The 23,631-nt window shown below is 36.9% G+C and overlaps 1 protein-coding gene across 1 annotated transcript; it reads left to right on the forward strand.

The window, feature by feature from the left end:
* Positions 1–58: 58 nt before the first annotated feature.
* Positions 59–22,921, forward strand: LOC134664333 (proliferation-associated protein 2G4). The gene is made up of 8 exons (XM_063520906.1): positions 59–310; positions 513–747; positions 2,224–2,377; positions 4,044–4,265; positions 7,067–7,159; positions 8,284–8,397; positions 9,623–9,769; positions 22,205–22,921. The coding sequence occupies exons 1-8, from the start codon at positions 226–228 to the stop codon at positions 22,289–22,291; spliced, it is 1,137 nt and encodes a 378-aa protein (XP_063376976.1). The 5' UTR covers positions 59–225; the 3' UTR covers positions 22,292–22,921.
* The last annotated feature ends 710 nt before the right edge of the window (positions 22,922–23,631 follow it).

A 23,631-nucleotide genomic window follows, 5' to 3' on the forward strand; every position in this document is an offset into this window, starting at 1 on the left:
TATTAATTTATAGGCTTTTGGCAATTTAAAAAACCTCCGTCAAGTCTTCCGTGGTACATAAATTCACTTAAAATATATTGATTCATTCACAATCGCTTATAAATAGATTTATGTGGCAGTTAATTGGTTATTTTCGTTCCGGATTTTACCCGCCATTGTGATTTCATATCCGAGTCACGTGACTGACATCCACACAAACCACAAACCTAACCACAGTTTTGGGAAATGGCTGACGATAAAGAAGTGGAAAAAACGATCGCAGAGGACTTGGTTGTAACCAAGTACAAACTTGCCGGACAAATTGTGAACCGTAAGTTGATCGTGCAGTGAAGTTTTCTGTGAAATGGTACTGGAACCCTCGATTGTGCTATGGGTGCTCGAGTGGTTGAAACCGACGCGTGTCATGTCATCGCCATGCGGGCAATGTGCCGAGTCCGTCGGGATTGTTGAGGTTCTTGGCACATTCCTGACTTAATCTCTTATTAGTACTAAGCCCATTTGGTCTCTTGCAGGTGTTCTAGAGCAAGTGCTTGCAAAATGCGTGCCGGACGCGTCTGCGCGAGAGATTTGCGAGTTCGGAGACAAGACTATCCTTGATGAGACCTCAAAGGTGTTCAAGAAGGAGAAGGACTCCAAAAAGGGCATCGCGTTCCCAACATGCGTGTCTGTAAACAACTGTATATGTCACTTCTCACCCATCCCTAGTGAAACTGACTACATCCTGAAACAGGGTGATTTGGTGAAAGTGTAAGTTTGGCATCTTTTTATAACCTAATACAGTATACTAATAATAGCTTAGATAAGGATTTCTAATCATATTGCTTAATTATAATTACTAGTGTGATTATTATGAAATATTCAGATAACAAACAACTTAAAGAATGTAACAATGTTGTGGCAATCTACACAAATATCTTGGTTTCATTTAATAGAATAGGAAGGTTTAATTTATTACAATGGTAATAACTATGTAAAAAGTAAAATTAAAATAAGCCTTAATGCAAATCTCTAAAACTCATCAAAGTTTTGCATGGTATCATCATTACCATATATGAGAATTAATTACACATGCATTCAAATCACCTTTAATGATATGTCTATAATTGTTCTATCTAGCAAACTTTATGTAACGCTGCAGTCATGTCACACATGTCTCGTCTCTCTTGGAAAGCGAGCGACACCATCACAAATATTTGCCAAATCCCGATATGTGTGGCCGCACCCTAAGAATTTGACCAGATGGCAAAAAATTATCTTACCTTCTAATTGTATGAGTCTTACTCATACAATTTTGAACATGCATGTACATGCAAAATATATAAAAGGTGAAAATTTTACATTGTCTATGATTGGATTTGTGGGTTGAAGTTTGTGGAAATAAGTAATTGTAGGTACAGTATGATTAAAACTAGTTTATCAAGGTGAATATAATGTATTAACCTGTCTGATCCCACAACCCATATACATCTTATAATTACGCCACATATTTGCCCTTGGGATCGGACAGATAAAATATTAAAAATAAAAAATGTAAGAGCTATATCCAGTCTCTTGGCCCATAGGGCTGTGTCCTCTAAGCCCGAGCAGGTCTACATTATTATTATTATTAAAGCCTTCCTTATACGAACTGTTAACATTTCATTTAACAATTATAATTTTATGTATGTATATTTCTATATGCATGTTCGTAAGGTCTTTTTGACCTAGGCCTCTTCCGAATCGCCTTTTTCTAATATATTTAAGTATTTGTCCAACATTTTCTTCCATTCTTGTCTATCTATTGCCATTTCTCTCCAGTCTTTTCCTATTGTTTCTATTAGGTCTTTTTCCCATCTTGTTTTTGGTTTGCCCTTTTTTCTTTTACCAATTTTTGGATTCCAATTTGTTGCTATTTTTGTCCATCTGTTGTTTTTCATCCTGGCTATGTGCCCGGCCCAATTGTATTTTTGTTTCAATATATGTATTGCTGCATCTATAAATCTTGTTCTTCTTCTTATCTCTGTGTTTCTAACTCTGTTTGATAACTTTATGTTAAGGACACTTCTTTCTATTGACCGTTGACATACTTGAATTCGTTTGATGATATCTCCTGTGAGTGACCATGTTTGACTACCATATGTAAGACAGGGCAGAATGCATGAGTCGAAGGCTAGTTTTTTTAGTTTTATTGGTAGTTTCTTCTTAAAGCCTTAAAGGTCTACATGGTTGCCATTAAACTTACAGAGACTTGGGTGCACACATAGAGGGCTTCATCGCAGTAGTGGCACACACCATCTGCGTGGGAGGCGGCGAGGTGACCGGGCGCGCTGCAGATGTTCTCCTAGCTGCCCATTACGCAAGTGAAGCTGCTTTGAGATTGCTCCGGCCAGACAATGAGGTAATATTTTCCCCATAGCATTTGTTTACCATTTGTTTAGCATTGTAGGCAAGTTTGAGGAAATGTAAAGTAAATTTTATTAAAATCTGAGACCCAAAAAAATCAGGCACAAAAATGACTAACTTTAAATCTTTATACTCTACTTATTGCAAATGAAATTACCTTTAACAATTTTCAAATTTCAATTTACCAAAATTCTGTTAAAATAACTTATTTCTAATGGAAGTGTATATTCCTTAATACTATGCTTTGTAATTTTATTATTTCATATTTTTCCAAAGATAATGTAATATAAAGTCACATTAATTAGCTGTGGGTATTGCTACATTATAATAATTGCAGAGAATAGTCTCACTACAATATCCTATTGTTAAATCAGTTTCAGGTCATTGAACTGCCATGTTGGCAGATGTGTGTGTAGTCCATAATAATGAGTTTTTGTGTACACAGCTGGTGGTCTTCAGTCCACAGTTTATTTTTATTTTAACTTTGTAAGAATGAAAGCTTTTCACCAATTGACTAAACTAATGCATTATTTGCATAGCAAGTGGATTTTATATAATAAAGCAAAAAATACTTTTAATTCTTAGTTAATTGTAATATACGCATTGTTAACTTCATATTTAAATATGTATATTATTCAGAAATTAATTACGAAGCATTTGTTACGCAATCATAATCATAATAGCCTTTATTGCCGAAACTAAAACAGTATTACATTATATATATAAACAAATTTACTTAAAAACTCTCTCTCTTTAGAGAGAGAGAAAAAAAAGAGAGACTTAAAAACTAACACATCATATTGATCTGATTAGTGTTCAGCGTGTCTTCTGACACATAGGCCTCTCCCAGCTGCTTCCATTCCTTTCTATCAATGGCTTTTCTGGTCCAGGTGGCGCAATACCTTCATGTAATTTAACGTACAATTCGTTTTCATGTTTTAAATTTATGCAACACTTGCAGATAAGTTATGCTTTACATCCTACTTGAATTGTTAATTCAGTTGTGCCTAATTTCTCGTTTAGGTTTTCCTAACTTTTATGCAAATATATAGTTTTTGTAAGCCATACTGGTATTACTCTAAAAAAACACCTATGGCCTATACCACGAAACTTACAATTACAATTACAGATGAAGCAAAAATAAACAGTACTGTATGGGTGTCACAAAGTAACAATAGTCCCTGAATTCTTTCCAAGTATGTGAACAATGATATGCTTGGCAGTTCTCAGGGGACAGTAACTGTATAATTTCTACTGGGAAATAATTATTGTTTCTTGGTTTACTTATACATACAATGGTATTAATTACTCTCAAAGGAAAAGGGGGGGGGGGGGTCAGAAAAGAAAAGATTAATGTTGTGATCAAAATCCTATACAGACAAAAACAGCAAATACTTCTTTTACCCATAATAAAGTCCAGATTCCTGCATTAAAAAAAAGATAATAACAAAGAACTTTTGATGAGCCTTTCTGTTACTAATAATAGAAAACACACCATTATTAAAATTCTTTGAACGACATGCCTATAGTGTGCGGTGCGTCGTCAAGAACCTTTTAGGAATGCACGCAGGTTGATATAGAGCACCACGCACGTCAGTTGACGTCTTTGATGGTCCAAAGGTTAACACAATCGACTACCTCACAATTAACTATCTTTTCAGAACTATGCAGTAACCGATGCTGTACAAAAGATCTCAGCAGAATTCGGCTGCAAGCCCGTGGAGGGAATGCTGTCGCACCAGCTGAAACAGTTCCGCATCGACGGAGAGAAGAGCATCATCCAGAACCCCTCGGAGGCACAGCGCAAGGAGCATGAGAAGTGCACACTTGAGACCTATGAGGTGTACGCCATGGATGTCCTGGTTTCCACGGGAGAGGGTGTTGTAAGTTCATAATCGTTGTCGTATTTCTTCGAGAATTGATTCTATAGAACTGGGGCTCCCATCCCAAACTGCATCGCCCACAGTAAAGAGGGTCGCCGTAAGGCAATCCTCCTCACCATGTTACCTATCTATTTCGAATAGCCTTGCCTCTGGCGAGGCACGTCTCCATAGACCCGGCTGTTTCGCGCGGCAATTCTCTGTGGCCTAATAAGAGTATAATTTGTATTGCTGTAGATTAATTAAAAACATCATATTAAATACTTCTTTAAGCACTAGTTACTAGTTAGTAAGGTATAAAATTATAGTGGCATGGATGAAATTACAAGACATAGTAAAGTCACTAGTGTTATTACTAAAAACAAGTAGTCCCTGAATTCTTTCCAAGTATCTCAACAATGATTTGCTTGGCAGTTCTCAGGGCAAAATAACTGTATAATTTCTACCGGGAGATACCTATTGTTTCTTGGTTTACTTATACGTACAAATACAATACAATGGTAGTTAAGAATAGGTCTTAATTCAATCTTATAATATAGATAAAATTTGATTAGTCGGCTAAGTTTGATGTAACCTCAATATTCCGCAAAGTAAAATCGCATCCGAGTTCACGCGTCATTTAGGCCCTAAGAGGCCCTTGGTAGACCTTATAGGTCAGTTTACTCGACATTGCACAATGGCACAGGGCGGACACGCCATACATCAAAACTCGTTTGCGCGTATATGTGTGAACGGCACGTCTGTACACGCGTCATTGTGTGAGTAAGTCGCTTAGGGCTACTATTTACATGTTTTTGAGTTCACGGAGCGTTATCGTTGTACTCGTAACGTAAATATCAAACATTTTTATTCCTAAAATTAAAGAAACAAACATAATTTACAAGATGGTATTTTCTCCTAGATCCTTGCTATAATAAACTGTTCTATTCACAGGTCACAGCTAATATTATTTGAACGTATATGCGAACTCACCCGTAACCCGTAAAGGCCGTAAAATATTACGTAAAGTATGGTGCGGCAATAAATTACCAAAAATGTCATGTCGATACACAATTAGCGTGGACTAAATATAAATAATTACGAAACGCTACTTATTAATATATGTACAGTACCGGTCAAAAGTTTAAGTTCACTCTGTAAATTCGGTTAAATGAAGCTATAACACAATGTACTAATAAAAGTATTTAATAATCTTTTATTACATAATAAATTAAAGGTAATTCTCTAATTTAAAACCACAATTAAATAAAAAAGATCAGTTTTTGCCAACTTTAGACTCTTCAAAATATCCGCCTTTTGCTTTCAATGCTGCCATACACACTTTCGGCATTCGTGTAATTAGTTTTTGCAGTGTTGATGTCGAAATTTTATTCCAACAAATGTATAGGTATTCCCAAAGCTGTTCTTTATTAGTTGGCTGCATTTTTCTCACACGCCTGTCCAATTCATCCCATAACAACTCAATCGGATTGAGGTCGGGCGATTGAGGAGGCCAATCCATATATTTTAATTCTTTTTGGTTCTCTTTGGATGAAATGTAGTTTTTGCACAACTTCGACGTATGCTTGGGATCGTTGTCTTGTTGGAAAACAAAACCTCTGCCTACAATCCGTTTTCCAGATGGAAAAGCGTGACGTTGCAAAATGTTATGATACATTTTCTTATCCATTATGCCATTGACTCTCACGAGATCACCAACTTTATCACCCGCAAAGCATCCCCAGACCATAACTGATCCTCCACCGTGCTTCACTGTTGGCATCACGCATTGCTTTATCATTCGTTCGCCTACTTGTCGTCGAACATATTGACGACGTCTCCCTCCAAAAATTTCAAACTTCGATTCGTCAGAAAATAAAACTTTAGACCACTGTTCAGACGTCCAGTTTTTGTGTTTCTGGGCCCATTTCAACCTCTTAACTTTATTCTGACTACGTAACAAGGGTTTTTTGGCAGCAATACGACCTTTTAGACCATAGTTTCGCAGACGCCGTTGCACTGTCGAAACCGATACTCGCTGTTCTCGGGTGGCGTTGAGTTCTTCGCAAATTTCTGGAGCAGTTAGAGTACGTTGGCGTTTGCTCTGCACGCAAATAAATTGGTCTTCGCTTTTAGACGTGACTTTTGGCCTACCTGATCGAGATCGACTGCAATTAAGACCGGTTTTTTGTTTTCGTTTCAAAGTACTCACGACAGCGGTTTGAGAAACCTTCATTTTTTCAGCGATTTTCCGCGTCGTGTAGCCCTCATTTGACAGAGTTACAATAACAGCACGAGTTTCGACACTAAAATCGGCTTTGCGACCCATTTTAAATGATTTCTAACTTCACGAAATCTCATAGGAAATACGGAACAAAAATATTAAATGGATCAAATTTTCCGAATAACATAAAACGATTCCTCCAAGAGGTATTTTTATTGTTATTTGGTAGTCGTGGAAACAATTAAACGTTTGAAATTCAAAACATATTCTATATTTGAGCATAATTACATATGATAACCTTATTTCGCAGAGTGAACTTAAACTTTTGACCGGTACTGTATAATAAAAATAAATGTTCTTTATTTCGTGAATTTGAAAAACAACCATACATCGCAAAATACATCGGCATTTTGAACGTTGCGTCATCGCGCCGCGGCGTTGCTAGCCGAACTGAGCGTACGTCAGGAGTCCGTCAGAACACAGTCGCGGGGCGAGGTAATCCGAGTCGGGGCGGGGCGGTGCGTGTCCGTTCTGTATGATAATACTATTACTTATTCTGTGACAATGGTGTGAATTTTACATATATTTTTTTGTATTACAGGGTCGTGAAATGGACACGCGGTGTACGATATACAAGAAGACCGATGAGATATATCAGTTGAAACTGAAGGCATCTAGAATGTTCTACAGTGAGGTTGGTGACCTGTTATTTTTAATTTGCTATGAGTAATTACACTTTTTATCTCAATTTATTTGTAAAGGATGTCAAAGTTTACTTTACAATACAATACAATGCAAATCCAAAAATCACTAATTTCTTAAGTTTTATTAGTTGTAATTAACAACTAATAAAAGTAATAAAACTATTCACAAAATTCGTTCCGAGTCCCTCCAGATGCAAAGGAGCCCATCACGCTCGCCGCGTTGCCTCGTTGAACCGTGATGGACAACCATGGCATGAGGAACGACCCGGAGCGGGGGTCATGACCACCCTCTCTCAAACGCCTGCCCACTACTCCCCACCCACTGCCCACTGCTCTTTATTTGTGTTTCTTACAAAAAAGTAGACCCAGATGTTGTTCTATAACAATTTCTATTGGTCAAAAGTCATTGGAAAGAAATTATTTATAGGAAGAAGCTCGCTATTAAACTATGGAAGATGTATTTTTAACAAATTCTATAGGTGACTAATTTTGTCTGTAGTTTTTAGGGTTCCGTACCCAAAGGGTAAAACGGGACCCTATTACTAAGACTTCGCTGTCCGTCCGTCCGTCCGTCCGTCCGTCTGTCACCAGGCTGTATCTCACGAACCGTGATAGCTAGACAGTTGAAATTTTCACAGATGATGTATTTCTGTTGCCGCTATAACAACAAATACTAAAAACAGAATAAAATAAAGATTTAAATGGGGCTCCCATACAACAAACGTGATTTTTGACCAAAGTTAAGCAACGTCGGGAGGGGTCAGTACTTGGATGGGTGACCGTTTTCTTTTTGCTTTTTTTTTTTTGCATTGTGGTACGGAACCCTTCGTGCGCGAGTCCGACTCGCACTTGCCCGGTTTTTTAATTTGATTTGTGATTTTAAATGTGTGTTTATACTATTAGCGATATTTCTCTTCTTTAAAAATCAAAATTACGTTTCGCCCGTAGAAAAAGCGTTTCTCGCGTTTCATTGAAATAAATGCCTTTAGTTTTTATAGAAGGGTCAAATTTGAATGGTGTAGCGTGGTTTGGACCCTTTTTCTTTAAACTACGTCCAGTACCTTAATCAGAATGAATAAGGAAGAATAGGTATAACAGTATTGTATATTTGTAGGTACGCAATAAGCATGGGTCCATGCCGTTCAACCTGAGGAGCTTCGACAAGGAGACCAGCGCGAGATTAGGCGTCGTCGAGTGCGTCAACCACAAACTTATCGAGCCTTTCCAGGTTAATATCACAGTTGTGGCTATTTTTTCTATTTGTGGACTTTGATGTTTGAATTAAGACTTCAAAGACCAAAAGTTTTCATCTATACTCTGTATCTTTAGCTATTTAAATAAATGTAAACAAACAATTTGTAAATTTTCGGGTAGTTTTTACATTTATTGGTTAACTAACCAAATACAAGACCGCCTGGATCTACATTATTTTGATCATGTAATGTTTTCATCTACCCTCAACTGGCTTAAGAAGCCATTTTGTTTTGTGAGGGTAGATTTTGTTTACTTTTATTTAAATACCTAAAGATACAGAGTATAGTTCTATTTTTTTTTTGCGATTACCTTTTAATATGTTGTCCATCTACACAACGAGCCGCCGCGCGAAGCAGCTCGGTCAGTGGAGACGTAGTGCCTCGCCCGAGGCAATACTGCCGAAGCACGACTACATTTTCATTGCAGACTACACAGACCGAACTGCTTCGCAAGGCAATCTCCTCGCGAGGCGGCTGGGTTTGTATGGGTCCGCCTATTTCCCTGAAATCTTTCCAGACCACATAGTAATTATGTGCGTTTGGTACAAGCCCAGGGTATATTATAATGTAATACTTGAGCCAGTTTGTTATCTATTAACACATTGTTTCGTAACATTACGACATTCATGTTTAGTGCAATAAAGATGGGCCACTTCACAAAGCCACATTTTAAATAGATCTTAAAGATAAGTGCAATGTCACTACTCACTAGTTTTGAGCATTATTTTCTTATTTACTTTCATTTTGTTTAATTTTTCGAAAACCAAAGTTGAAGTCTTTTAATTACCCCATTTCATAAGTTTTACAAGTTAACAGGTGTCAAATGGCGTCTGACATTCTCTTGACGAATGTCGAGGAGTATTTTGGTTATAAAACTGACGCTTTATATTTGTGTAACGGTAACTTACACTTTTGTAAAATGCACCCTGACGTCCATATAATACATACTAGTATAAATATCTGGGAGACCGAGCTTTGCTCGGAAAACATATAAAAACTCTTAAATGCGCGTTTTCCCCGAGATAAGACCTAGCTAGATCGATTTATCGCCTCCGAAAACCCCCGTATAGCAAATTTCATCGAAATCGTTAGAGCCGTTTTCGAGATCCATAATGTGTATTATATAAATATATATAAATAAACCAGCATTGCTCGTTTAAAGGTATAAGATAAACACAGGGATCTTTGTTTATGCATTAGGTCCTGTACGAGCGGCCCGGCGAATTGGTAGCGCAGTTCAAGTTCACGGCGCTGCTGCTGCCGAGCGGCACGCACCGCATCACCGGGCTGCCCTTCGACAAGGCCTCCGTCAAGAGCGAGCGCTCCATCAAGGACCCAGAGCTCACTGTGAGTGTTGCCCTACTAGACACACGCTAAACCTTGTCGACTGATTGATTAAATGATTTTTGGAGATCTTTTAGAAGCCCCAAACTTTCTACAGTCAGCAGCAGAAGCTGCTAAGCGGGTTAGGTGTTCAAAATGACCTTGACACGCTGTTATAATCTTAACAATGATGATGAACACCTTAGCAAACACCTGATCCGCTTATAGTAGAAGAGCCGGCCGCAAATTTTCTAACCGACTTGATACCACGATGAAATGCACAATGGTTTCCCATAAAAGTGATGCTAAGTCCGAATTCGATAGTCTGCCACGGCGGAACTTGCCGAAAGTACGAAAAAGAAGGCCACTTCCGGTGCGAAAAAAGGGGGCTGATTTAACCCATCTGATACCGAAATAATAGTTATGGCAGCAGTTAGAAATTTACATGTAGACACATAAAAGCGAAGTCTGCCAGTATTTTTTTTGCCGGAAGTGCTTGGCAGACGCTCTCAAAGGTGGCCAGCGGGACCCCTAATTTAACCCATCTGATACCACCATGAAACCAATTCCAGTCGGTAGGTATGAACCCTCATGTCAGGAATATATAAGTCTGCCAAGGCTTTTCCTGCCGAAACACCTTGGCAGACGAGATTATGTAAGCAAGGTCGGCATCGGTTACCCTACACTAACCCATCTGATACCACCATGAAACCAATTCCAGTCGGTAGGTACGAACCCCCATTTTAGGAATATATAAGTCTGCCAAGGTTTTTCCTGCCGAAACACCTTGGCAGACGAGATTATAAACAAGATGACCATCGGTTACCGTACACTAACCCATCTGATACCGCCATGAAACCAATTCCAGTCGGTAGGTATGAACCCTCATTTCAGGAATATATAAGTCTGCCAAGGCTTTTCCTGCCGTAACACCATGGCAGACGAGATTATGTAAGCAAGGTCGGCATCGGTTACCCTACACTAACCCATCTGATACCACCATGAAACCAATTCCAGTTGGTAGGTATGAACCCCCATTTTAGAAATATATAAGTCTGCCAAGGTTTTTCCTGCCGAAACACCTTGGCAGACGAGATTATAAGCAAGATGACCATCGGTTACCGTACAGTAACCCATCTGATACCACCATGAAACCAATTCTAGTCGGTAGGTATGAACCCTCATTTCAGGAATTTATAAGTCTGCCAAGGCCTTTCCTGCCGAAACACCTTGACAGACGAGATTATGTAAGCAGTATCCACATACGAGGGATCCGTATTTTGGGATTATACAGATTACGGACATTATTAATAGCTGTAGGCTTATTTATTACTTTATGCTTATACATATTTGTATATTATTATGTTATTAATAAAATATATTTATAATTTATTAAACCTAAACTTAATACATTGGGAATTCATTACCTGCTTACGGCAGTAGTAGGGATAAGTGGGTCAGTTCTGGCTCACTGAGCCAGGCCAACAGTCCCTCCCCCTTTTTTCCCTTGTTGAGGCCCTGCAACCTTGCCTTGAACCCAAACTAATGTCATTGTAGCTCGAATCTAACCTAAACTATTTTTATTGCTTTTAGAATATTTCAATTATCTACTTTTGCAAAGTTAAAGGTTGAAATCTCTATTTCGCAAAATGGAATTTTAATGTGACTTTAATGTATGTGCAGTCTACTTAGTAATTGGGTTTAAAGATATAAAAACACACATTTTATTTCCTATCCTAAGTATCCTATCCTAAGTTTATTCAAATAATATTCTGAACATATATAGTAATTAGACTGGTCATATTTTTCATAAAATCGATTTCGACTGGCAAAGCATATAACTTTTTGGCAACCGGATTTTTTAACCTAATTAGACCCCGCTGAATCCGAATTTGCCGGTTGCTCGATCGAAATCTTGACCGGAAGTGAGATATTTGACATTAAAGGTCCCTTTTTTTCGTTTTTCGTAAATAACTCTTAAACGGTGGCACATAGCAAAAAATGTTCTATTACATAAGTATTCTGCATAAAATTGCCTACAAGAAAGATTCAGTACAATTTTTCGCTAGGATCTATATTCAAAGAGATTTTAACGCGGGAAATTTAATTATAATCACTTCTAAGGTCCCGTTTTTTAGGTTTTCGTAAATAACTCATAAACGGTGTCCAATATCAAAAAATATTGTTAGACGTTAATAATCTACACAAAATTTTTAACAAAAAAGATTCAGTATACTTTTCGCAGGGATCAATATTTAAAAAGATAATAAAGAGGGAAAATTAATTATAATAAATTCTAAGGTTCCTTGTTTTTATTTTTTCGTTAATAATTTGAAAAGTATGACTCATAGCAAAACAAAAATCTTATACATAAATAATAAACGTAAAATTTCCTACAAGAAACATGCAGAACACTTTTCGCTAGGATCAATATTTAAAAAGACAAAGCAGCGGGTAAGTTAATTATAATCAATTTTAAAGTCCCTTTTTAGTTTTTTGTAAATAACTCGTAAACGGTGTCCCATAGCGAAATAGGTTTTTAAGAGTAAATTATCTACATAAAATTTCCTCCAAAAAACATCTAGAACACTTTTCTCTAGGATCAATATTTCAAGCGATATTAAAGGAAGAAAGTTAATTACAATCAGTTCACAGGTCACAATTTTTTAGTTTTTCGTAAATAACTCGTAAACGGTGGCCCGTTGCAAAACAATATTCTACATAAATATTAAACATAAAAGTGTCCACAAAAAAGGTTCTGTACACTTTTTCGCTACGATCAATATTTAAAGAGGTATTAAAGGGGGTAAGTTAATTATAATCAATTTCCAGGTCCCTATTTTTAGGATTTCGCAAATGACTCGTAAAATAAGGCTCATAGCAAAATAAGTTCTTAATGTTCTTGTAAATAAATAATCGATATAAAATTTTCTACGAAAGACGTATGGAACACTTTTCTCTTTTTAGGGTTCCGTACCTCAAAATGAATAAAAACCGGCCAAGCGCCAGTCGGACTCGCGTTGCAAGGGTTCCGTACATTACCCAATTTTTAACAGTGTATTTTATATATGTTAAACGCGAGTGAATTGCCTTTAAAAAACCTGTAGAGATCGGTTCAAAAACTAAGTAATGTCCGACTCGCGCTTGACTGCATAATTCAAATAGGTTTTCCTGTCATCTATAGATTCTATTCTGTATATCTTTTCAAAATTTTAGACCCAGTAGTATCGGAGATAAAGCCCCCTTCCCCAAAATAAAACATTAAAATACAAAAAAATACCACCCCCCCCCCTTTATCTCCGAAACTACTGGGTCTAAATTTTGAAAATAAAATTAAAATAAAATAGTTCTTTACCTATATAGACGTAAACCTAAAAATAGGAACCTGGAAATTGATTATAATTAACTTACCCCCTTTAATACCTCTTTAAATATTGATCGTAGCGAAAAAGTGTACAGAACCTTTTTTGTGGACAATTTTATGTTTAATATTTATGTAGAATATTGTTTTGCAACGGGCCACCGTTTACGAGTTATTTACGAAAAACTAAAAAAAAGTGACCTGTGAACTGATTGTAATTAACTTTCTTCCTTTAATATCGCTTGAAATATTGATCCTAGAGAAAAGTGTTCTAGATGTTTTTTGGAGGAAATTTTATGTAGATAATTTATTCTTCAAAACCTATTTCGCTATGGGACACCGTTTACGAGTTATTTACAAAAAACTAAAAAGGGACTTTAAAATTGAGTATAATTAACTTACCCGCTGCTTTGTCTTTTTAAATATTGATCCTAGCGAAAAGTGTACTGCATGTTTCTTGTAGGAAATTTTACGTTTATTATTTATGTATAAGATTTTTTACTTTTCAAATTATTAACGAAAAAATAAAAACAAGGAACCTTAGAATTTAGTATAATTAATGTTCCCTCTTTATTATCTTTTTAAATATTGATCCCTGCAAAAAGTATACTAAATCTTTTTTGTTCAAAATTTTGTGTAGATTATTAACGTGTAACAACATTTTTTGATATTGGCCACCGTTTATGAGTTATTTACGAAAACCTAAAAAACGGGACAGAAGTGATTATAATTAAATTTCCCGCGTTAAAATCTCTTTTAATATTGATCCTAGCGAAAAATTGTACTGAATCTTTCTTGTAGGCAATTTTATGCATATTACTTATGTAATAGAACATTTTTTGCTATACACCACCGTTTAAGAGTTATTTACGAAAAACGAAAAAAAACGGACCTTTAATGTCAAATATCTCACTTCCGGTCAAGATTTCGATCGAGCAACCGGATCGGATTCAGCGGGGGTCTAATTAGGTTAAAAAAACCCGGTTTCCAAAAAGTAATATGATTTGCCAGTCGCATCAAGAAGGAGAGCGATTTTGAATTTTTTTGTCTAGTATAAATATCATTACTTATTCTGTGTACAGTGGAGAAAACGAATGAAATCATGCAATTTGATTTTGCTATTTTTAAATAAAGAGTAACTAAACAGTATTTTCCACAGTTATTGGTAATGATACCATCTCTTACAATTTCTCTTCATGAACATTTTATGATACCTAACCTTCCAGTTTTCGCCCGAATTAATCAAAAAATTCACCAACTCCATTTACACCAACCAAATAGAAAACGGGTCCGTGTCCGAATTCGCGATCTCGAGTCCGGGTCCGCGTCCGGGTCCAGGTTCAGGTAGAAGTCGAATTCAAAATCTTGCTTGTTTTGCCAGTGGGGTAACTTGCTTAACAATCAATTAGAAAAAGACAAGTCGTCGAGGAGTTCCGTTCTGACCACCACACATCAGCAGAACCACTTCATCAAATGCCACTGTTCTTAATGTAAATCCTTGTTTGCCTGATGAAAATACAAGAGTCACTATACAATGCCATTAAGATTTGTAGAGTTCCCTCGATTCCTTATGGATCCCATCATCAGAACTTGAGCTTCACGAAAATATGACTTAAAAATCTAACGTGCTTAACAAACATAACGAAGAGGACAAATCCCCAAACATGAGCTATGCGTCGTTGAAGAGTTCCATTCTGATCATCATCAGCAGTTTCACTTCATCAAATGTCACAATTCTGAATGTAAATGCTTGGTTTGTTTAAAATCCACCAGTATCACTATATGTTAGGGTGGTTCAAAAAACATTTTTTTTCCTAAGGGGCACCCCCTTATTTTGTTACACTTATTATGTTGATAAATTGAGATTATAGTTGAGATAAATTAAGAAACTTGGTGTATAAGTTTCTTAATTTATCTCAACTATACTTCGTTTTTTTTTAGCATTAGAAATTAGGTAAACAATCTTGATGTGTCTTTTAATTGAAAAACACATTTTAAAAATAAGTTACGGCAAATATGTAACAATTATTAATCTAGTACGATCATTTATATTCGTCTGCTTTCATAAGTAATAGTTTTTGAATTTTGAAAAGCGTTTTTCAATTAAAAGACATGCTAAGATCGCTTACCTTCTTGCAAGTTCTTTCTAATGCTAAAAAAACGAACTATACAATAGTGATGGGTAGGACATCAATTTTAAATGAGTTTGTATGAGTACCTCATTTTCTAAAATGAGGTGTTACAATGTCTTACTTCAAATGAGGTGAGGTACTAGCATATTTTTAGCGTCGACTATTCTATTAATCCAACGGGCCAACGGTGCAAAAATATTTAATAAATATACATATTTATGTATTCATCACTTCCTTTGTAAATTAATAAATAATAATAATTAAGGAGTGCAATTCTGGAGGTAGAAGGTAAGAATAGAACTTATAGGAGAAAGATCCCACATAGTAACTTAATTTGCTGCTTTTATGAAACTTGTTCTAATTTAGCTCTTTTTTATTGTTAGATTGTTTTGTCCTCCTCCTTGCTACTTGATATAGTTTTAAGTATAATAATCACTAGCGAGAGCTACCCGCTCCGGCTTCGCACGGGTTAACAAATTATACATACACCTAAACCTTCCTGAAGAATCACTCTATTGATAGGTGAAAACCGCATGAAAATCCGTCCAGTAGTTTTTGAGTTTATCGCGAACATACAAACAAACACACATACGGACAGACGCGGCGGGGGACTTTGTTTCATAATATGTAGTGATATACAGTGGAACCTGGATAATTGCAATCTCAAGGGACCGGCCATTTTTTGTCAATTAACCAGGTTTTTCATTTAAGCAGGTCGTGTCAATTAACGAGGTTCAAAAAAATCGTTGTGTCAATTATAGAGGTTTTCATTAATAGAGGTTGCGTTCTGACAAATTTCTTTTATAGAGATGCAAATAACCATTAAAAGTAGATTTACACGCTTACGTTCTGGGTTTTTAGTCTATAAAAAAGCTATATATAGCTTCTGTCAATACTTGCACTTTTACACTACATTAATTACTACTTTATTTTTTATTTTCATTTGGGTTTAAAAATTCCATTGAATTGTAGAAGAAAGTTTTATTAGAATGTAAAAAGCATACTTTGTTTTTGATTTTAACAAAACTATTTCACCTACTATAGGCTTGTGATAGATACCCAATAAATAAATTGAATTCTGGATGAAGATATAAATAAAATGATCGTTGCTATTAAAATATTGTTTCTGCTGTCTACAACTACATTATTGTAATTACAGAGGTAATAAGTAACACTCGTTTCAATAATGGAGGTAAAAAAAAGAGCAATTATTACGGATTTTTTAACACAGTGTCAATTATAGAGGTCTTAGTTGCGATGTGGTCAATTACAGAGGCAAAATTATGAAAAACACTAAAATCTAAATTGCAATTATAGAGGTTCCAAAATTTCAATTATAGAGGCCTTTTGGTCTCAAGGGACCGGGACCGGACTTTTGGTTGCAATTATTGAGGTTTTCCATTTATGCAGGTGCCAATTAACCAGGTTTCACTGTATTTCATAACCATAAAACTACCACATTTTTAACAAACTAAGGAGAACAAATTCAATATTTTCACAAGTCATTATTATATAGAAATGACTAACTTACCACTTCAGATAATTTAACAGTAATATCATCAATATGATATTAAACAAAGCACCATTCGCTCCGGACGCCGCCGGCTACATTTACATTTCATTTTTTCATGCAAAAGGCACCAAGGAAGATCCGCGGGTAAATTTAATGGCGAAAACGATGTCCATATTTTGTTATTTTGGTATAATTATAAGAATTATCACTAGGTATTAGGTATTAGAGAACTAAAATTAGCTACAACGACGTACGAACGAACAAAATAAATAAAAATATGTCACAATCATAATTTGTCAGTCGGAAGTCGTTTACAAATAATGTTAATAAAAAGTATTGCAAATTCAAATCGTTATAATTTACATCTACATGTTTATTTTACCTATGCAAATTATACTTACTTTTTATTTAATAAACTTGAAACTTATTGAAATGATCATATATTGTGTACGCTACAGTATTATATTTCAATAATATTTTAGTCACTAAAGGATTACTGTTTATAAGCAAGCTTCGTAAATGCCTGTCTGGTATACAGAGTGCGTACCGCGATCCATGTTCGTCATGTTGCCTCCCTTTCACACTTACGTAGGAATTTACAAGTGCAACAGAGAAGCAACTTTTCTTCATTTGAGACATTTTGAGTTTTGTATGTCGGCGAGCAGGCGAGCACCTAGCGCCTCGTGCCATCCAGGGACTCTTTTGCAAGTTGTGAGGAGCGTTGAGTTTTTGAGGTTCGCGAGTGAATTTGAAAGGATAAGAGTTTTTTTGAAATTTGAAGTGTGTGAATGATTTGTGTGGCAAGAGGTGTTTGTGATGCGCGCGAGTAAATGAGTAAAATGAATAGAGGAGTGAAGTAAGACATTTTTGAGTTGAGTGGTACAAATGAGGTGCCTCGCGAGTGAGCGACTCAACACTACTATACAAGGTGGTGCTTAACCACGTTGAAATTTTGTATGTTGTTTGAAACCCAACAAAAAGAGTAATTATGATTCAGAATTTTATTTAAAATATCTGGTTTCACACTATTTGCACATGTGATGTATAGTGAGTTTTGAAGAGAGTTTTGAAGTAGAAAAACATTTTCTTACAAAATAATATCTTTTAAATCACACTTTCAAATAATGTGAAAACTACTACTTACATAAAAATAAAAAAAATAGTAACTTATTTATTTTTTTGATTTCATACAATTTGAAAAATTTCAATGTGTTTGAGCACCCCCTTGTAGTTAAGATTGCAAGATGCTTGGCGTATTTTGTCAACATAATAAGTGTAACAAAATGAGGGGGTGCCGCTTCTTCTAGCTAGAGTTTGAATTTTTCCCATACAAACGTGAACCACCCTTACAAGATTTGAAGAGTGCCCTCGATTCCTCATAAATCTCACCATCAGAACTGGGTTTTGACAAAGACGGAACCAATCTGTATGTATATACTTACAAGTTACAACTCAACTAAAAAAATAATTTTCAAAATCGATCCCAAAATGACGGAGATATCAAACATTAAAAAACCGAATTAATACCTCCTTTTTAGGGTTCCGTAGCCAAATGGCAAAAAACGGAACCCTTATAGATTTGTCATGTCTGTCTGTCTGTCCGTCCGTATGTCACAGCCACTTTTTTCCGAAACTATAAGAACTGTTGAAACTTGGTAAGTAGATGTATTCTGTGAACCGCATTAAGATTTCAACACAAAAATAGAAAAAAAAACAATAAATTTTGGGGGTCCCCCATACTTAGAACTGAAACTTAAAATGTCTTTTTCATTAAACCCATACGTGTGGGGTATCTATGGATAGGTCTTCAAAAATGATACAATACAATACAATACTTTTTTTTGCACGCCTCACATACACTTAGTTTACAATAAATGGACAATAACATAAAAAAACCGGGCAAGTGCGAGTCGGACTTGCGCACGAAGGATTCCGTACCATAATGCAAAAAAAAAACAAAAAAAAAGCAAAAAAAAAACGGTCACCCATTCAAGTACTGACCCCTCCCGACGTTGCTTAACTTTGGTCAAAAATCACGTTTGTTGTATGGGAGCCCCATTTAAATCTTTATTTTATTCTGTTTTTACTATTTGTTGTTATAGCGGCAACAGAAATACATCATCTGTGAAAATTTCAACTCTCTAGCTATCTCGGTTCGTGAGATACAGCCTGATGACAGACGGACGGACGGACGGACGGACAGCGAAGTCTTAGTAATAGGGTCCCGTTTTACCCTTTGGGTACGGAACCCTAAAAAGACAATAGAGGTAACAACAGGCGGTCTTATCGCTTATGATATTGAGGTTTCTAATATCATTTATTTCTAAACTGAATAGTTTGCGCGAGAGACACTTCCAAAGTGGTAAAATGTGTGCACCCTCCCCTCCCCCTTTAACTTCTAAAATAAATTTAACTTCGCACTGAATGATGACATCGTACGGGGCTTAAAGCCCCCGTAACGCAGTGAACGTGTTAAAGTCACATTAAAATTCCATTTTTCGAAATAGAGATTTCAACATTTAACTTTGCAAAAGTAGATAATTGAAATATTCTAAAAGCAATAAAAATAAATTAGGTTAGATTCGAGCTACAATGACATTAGTTTGGGTTCAAGGCAAGGTTGCAGGGCCTCAACAAGGGAAAAAAGGGGGAGGGACTGTTGGCCTGGCTCAGTGAGCCAGAACTGACCCACTTATCCCTACTACTGCCGTACGCAGGTAATTAAAAAAAATTCCCAAATTATTAAGCAGGTAAATTCCCAATGTATTAAGTTTAGGTTTAATAAATTATAAATATATTTTATTAATAACATAATAATATACAAATATGTATAAGCATAAAGTAATAAATAAGCCTACAGCTATTAATAATGTCCGTAATCTGTATAATCCCAAAATACGGATCCCTCGTATGTGGATGCTGCTTACATAATCTCGTCTGTCAAGGTGTTTCGGCAGGAAAGGCCTTGGCAGACTTATAAATTCCTGAAATGAGGGTTCATACCTACCGACTAGAATTGGTTTCATGGTGGTATCAGATGGGTTACTGTACGGTAACCGATGGTCATCTTGCTTATAATCTCGTCTGCCAAGGTGTTTCGGCAGGAAAAACCTTGGCAAACTTATATATTTCTAAAATGGGGGTTCATACCTACCAACTGGAATTGGTTTCATGGTGGTATCAGATGGGTTAGTGTAGGGTAACCGATGCCGACCTTGCTTACATAATCTCGTCTGCCATGGTGTTACGGCAGGAAAAGCCTTGGCAGACTTATATATTCCTGAAATGAGGGTTCATACCTACCAACTGGAATTGGTTTCATGGCGGTATCAGATGGGTTAGTGTACGGTAACCGATGGTCATCTTGTTTATAATCTCGTCTGCCAAGGTGTTTCGGCAGGAAAAACCTTGGCAGACTTATATATTCCTAAAATGGGGGTTCGTACCTACCGACTGGAATTGGTTTCATGGTGGTATCAGATGGGTTAGTGTAGGGTAACCGATGCCGACCTTGCTTACATAATCTCGTCTGCCAAGGTGTTTCGGCAGGAAAAGCCTTGGCAGACTTATATATTCCTGACATGAGGGTTCATACCTACCGACTGGAATTGGTTTCATGGTGGTATCAGATGGGTTAAATTAGGGGTCCCGCTGGCCACCTTTGAGAGCGTCTGCCAAGCACTTCCGGCAAAAAAAATACTGGCAGACTTCGCTTTTATGTGTCTACATGTAAATTTCTAACTGCTGCCATAACTATTATTTCGGTATCAGATGGGTTAAATCAGCCCCCTTTTTTCGCACCGGAAGTGGCCTTCTTTTTCGTACTTTCGGCAAGTTCCGCCGTGGCAGACTATCGAATTCGGACTTAGCATCACTTTTATGGGAAACCATTGTGCATTTCATCGTGGTATCAAGTCGGTTAGAAAATTTGCGGCCGGCTCTTCTACTATTAGCAACTTCTGCTGCTGACTGTATAGGTCATCATCATCATCATCTCAGCCTATATACGTCCCACTGCTGGGCACAGGCCTCCTCTCGAGCGCGAGAGGGCTTGGGCTATAGTCCCCATCCTCACAAAACAGATAAGTACAGAAGTCAATCACATGTATGTACTTTACTTTTCATACCTACGCTCGGCAGTCGCTCTAGGGTAGCGAACTATGTATGTAGGTATGGCTTATGCACAAAAAACTATCGTGGTAGTGGCACTCGTATCTATCGTATCGTATCTCGTATCTAGTTGTTTGATTTATTGTTGAGGAAGAATGGAAATATAAATTAATAATAACATTAATAACTCAAATATAGGTATTTTAATTTTAATGTCATTATTATATTATAAAATTTATAAATTTGTCACAGAAAATATCTTGCGATGATTTCGAGATTGGCGAAATGCACGATTTCTATATTTTAAAGTGTAATAAATTCGCATTCGCATGTACAATGTAATAAATTCGCACTCCCATTCTCTCTGAAGCCACTGGTAGCTTAAAAAACGACGACAATTCACCATTAAATGTTGAATTTAAACAACCGTCCACTGTACGGTTATAATAACTTTTTTTTTGTTTCTCCATTTTTGCACAAAAAAGTTCACAGACGCGTGTCTCAAGCTGATGGCACTCGCGCTCGCAGTGGTGCCAACCGGTCCGAGATATCGTGTCCGTGAGCAGTGTCTATGTGTGCGTTGCTCGAGCGCGCTTTGTATGTAGATTGATTTCTGTACAGCCCAATGCGGATTGGGGACTTCACATACACCTTTGAATTTCTTCGCAGATGTATGCAGGTTTCCTCACGATGTTTTCCTTCACCGAAACTACTGCCTTGACTGTATAGCTAGTAGCCCTGAAAAACTAGCAAAAATATATGACTTGATAAAACAATTTTTTGGAATACCAAATGAAACTCATATTTTTGTGCGCTAAGTCATCGTGTAAAAAATATGTTATGATAATATTGATAATGATATTTTAGGCCTATGCCACACTCTGTATTAGCAGCTCGGTTTGTGGAGATGAAACGTGCCTCGCCCGAGGCACGTCTAAATAGACCAAGCTGTTTCGCGCGGCTAATTCCTCGCGAAGCAGCTCGTTCGGTGCGAACCCGCTTATTCACACGATTTGTTTTCTGTCCCCTGAAATCTTTCCAGACCACATAGTAATTCTGTGCGTTTGGTACAAGCCCAGGGTATATTATAATGTAATACTTGAGCCAATTTGTTATTTATTAACACGTTGTTTCGTAACATTACGACATTCCTACTCTTAAGGTGGTATTGCATCTGTCCAATGTAATTGCATCTCACTCTTTCATTAAGCAAAATGTGAGACGAAATATACACTGGACAAAAAAAATTGACAGGTGGAATACCACCCTTATAGGTCTATCATAAAGTTGTAAATTATAAAATTCAATTACCTCTTGATGTCTCAAACTTTTTTTGTCAACAGTCCCTCCTCAACTCCTCTGCGAAAGCCAACAAGAAGAAGAAAAAGAAGACCGCCGAGGAACCTATGGAAGTCGAAACCGTTGCCTAGCAACCGTCTAATTCCCTTGAAGAAATCTATTTGAAATCAACAGCTATCGCATTACCCTCTAAGGACTCTACAGACTTCATTCAAACTTAGATTTCTCAAATTGAGACTATCATCGTAAACCCCTCCACAGATTGATGTTAATGAAATTATAAATGTGTGTATGAAATTGTTATCGTAATTATTGTTCATCTAGGTGTTTTCTCTAAGAAACTAATGACCTATCATATCCTACAAGACAATAGAGCACTCTTTTTTTGTATTTCGTTCGTTTTGTTCTTTGTAGCTACGATTTTGTGACGTCTTTGATAGATGAATACTTTGTACATACTGAACACCTACATAATAAGTGTTCCGTGAACAATGTTTTGTACGGAACACTAAAACACGGAGCATAATGTGAAAACAGACTACGTACATTTGACAACCATTCCTTAGTGATGTTATTTGATTCACTTTTTTGTGCACAAATCCGTTCTCACTATGAATAAATTGTTAACCCGTTCAATCTCGATGTTCGTGTTTTGTGACCGGGCCGTCGCTGCTAGGAATGTTAAGTTATCCAGTTGTGCGACATTTGTGAGAAAGGAATAAATCAAACTGTGCCACAATGTGGGCTGTTTTTTTAATAAACGTTTTTTATTTATAAAACCCGTACCTACACCTTTTACACTTTGACCGCCATGACCTGACATGCGCGCCTTCAGTTCGCGGTATTCCCTCTGTATGATCAGGGGTGCGAAACTCCTGAGATCGGCCAAACTCGGCTCAGCATTGCTCCAAGAAATTATTAGGGTTGGCACCACTTGACTTCCTTTGGCGTGCACGACTAAAGCCCCCTCCAGACTATGCGCGTGAATCGCGGGCGAAGCCGCGAACGCGAGTGTGGAGTCGATTTCGCTGTCTGCGAAAATCGAGGCTTTAAACGTAGTGATTTTATTCTCTTTGTGCACGACCACAGATAAGATAATCACTTGAATTTTGACAACCCTAAATAGCCGTAAGGGATAGTGCCATGTATTAGAAAGGGATAGCATATTCGACCCAGAACCGCTGTCAAACTTCGGTTTTGTAGGAAGTTTCTTTTCTGTACGGTAGTAGTTTATTCTGTGGTATGGTAAATCAATCCGACAATCAGTCGGATGTGTCAAATTACGTAACGCTATCTCGCTCACACACCATAGTGGCATGCGTATCCGCAGCAGCATCAGTATGCCCATTTGCCCAACATACTACTATCTCTGCTAATAATCTGACTTGTGCTTGCTTGTAATGGGATGGGATCGTAATCTCATGGTATCATGCTAGTCTTACGATTTGTAGATGGCCCTGAATGGCTATTC

The sequence above is a fragment of the Cydia fagiglandana genome, chromosome 5 (assembly GCF_963556715.1).
Source record: "Cydia fagiglandana chromosome 5, ilCydFagi1.1, whole genome shotgun sequence".
NCBI lineage: Eukaryota > Metazoa > Arthropoda > Insecta > Lepidoptera > Tortricidae > Cydia > Cydia fagiglandana.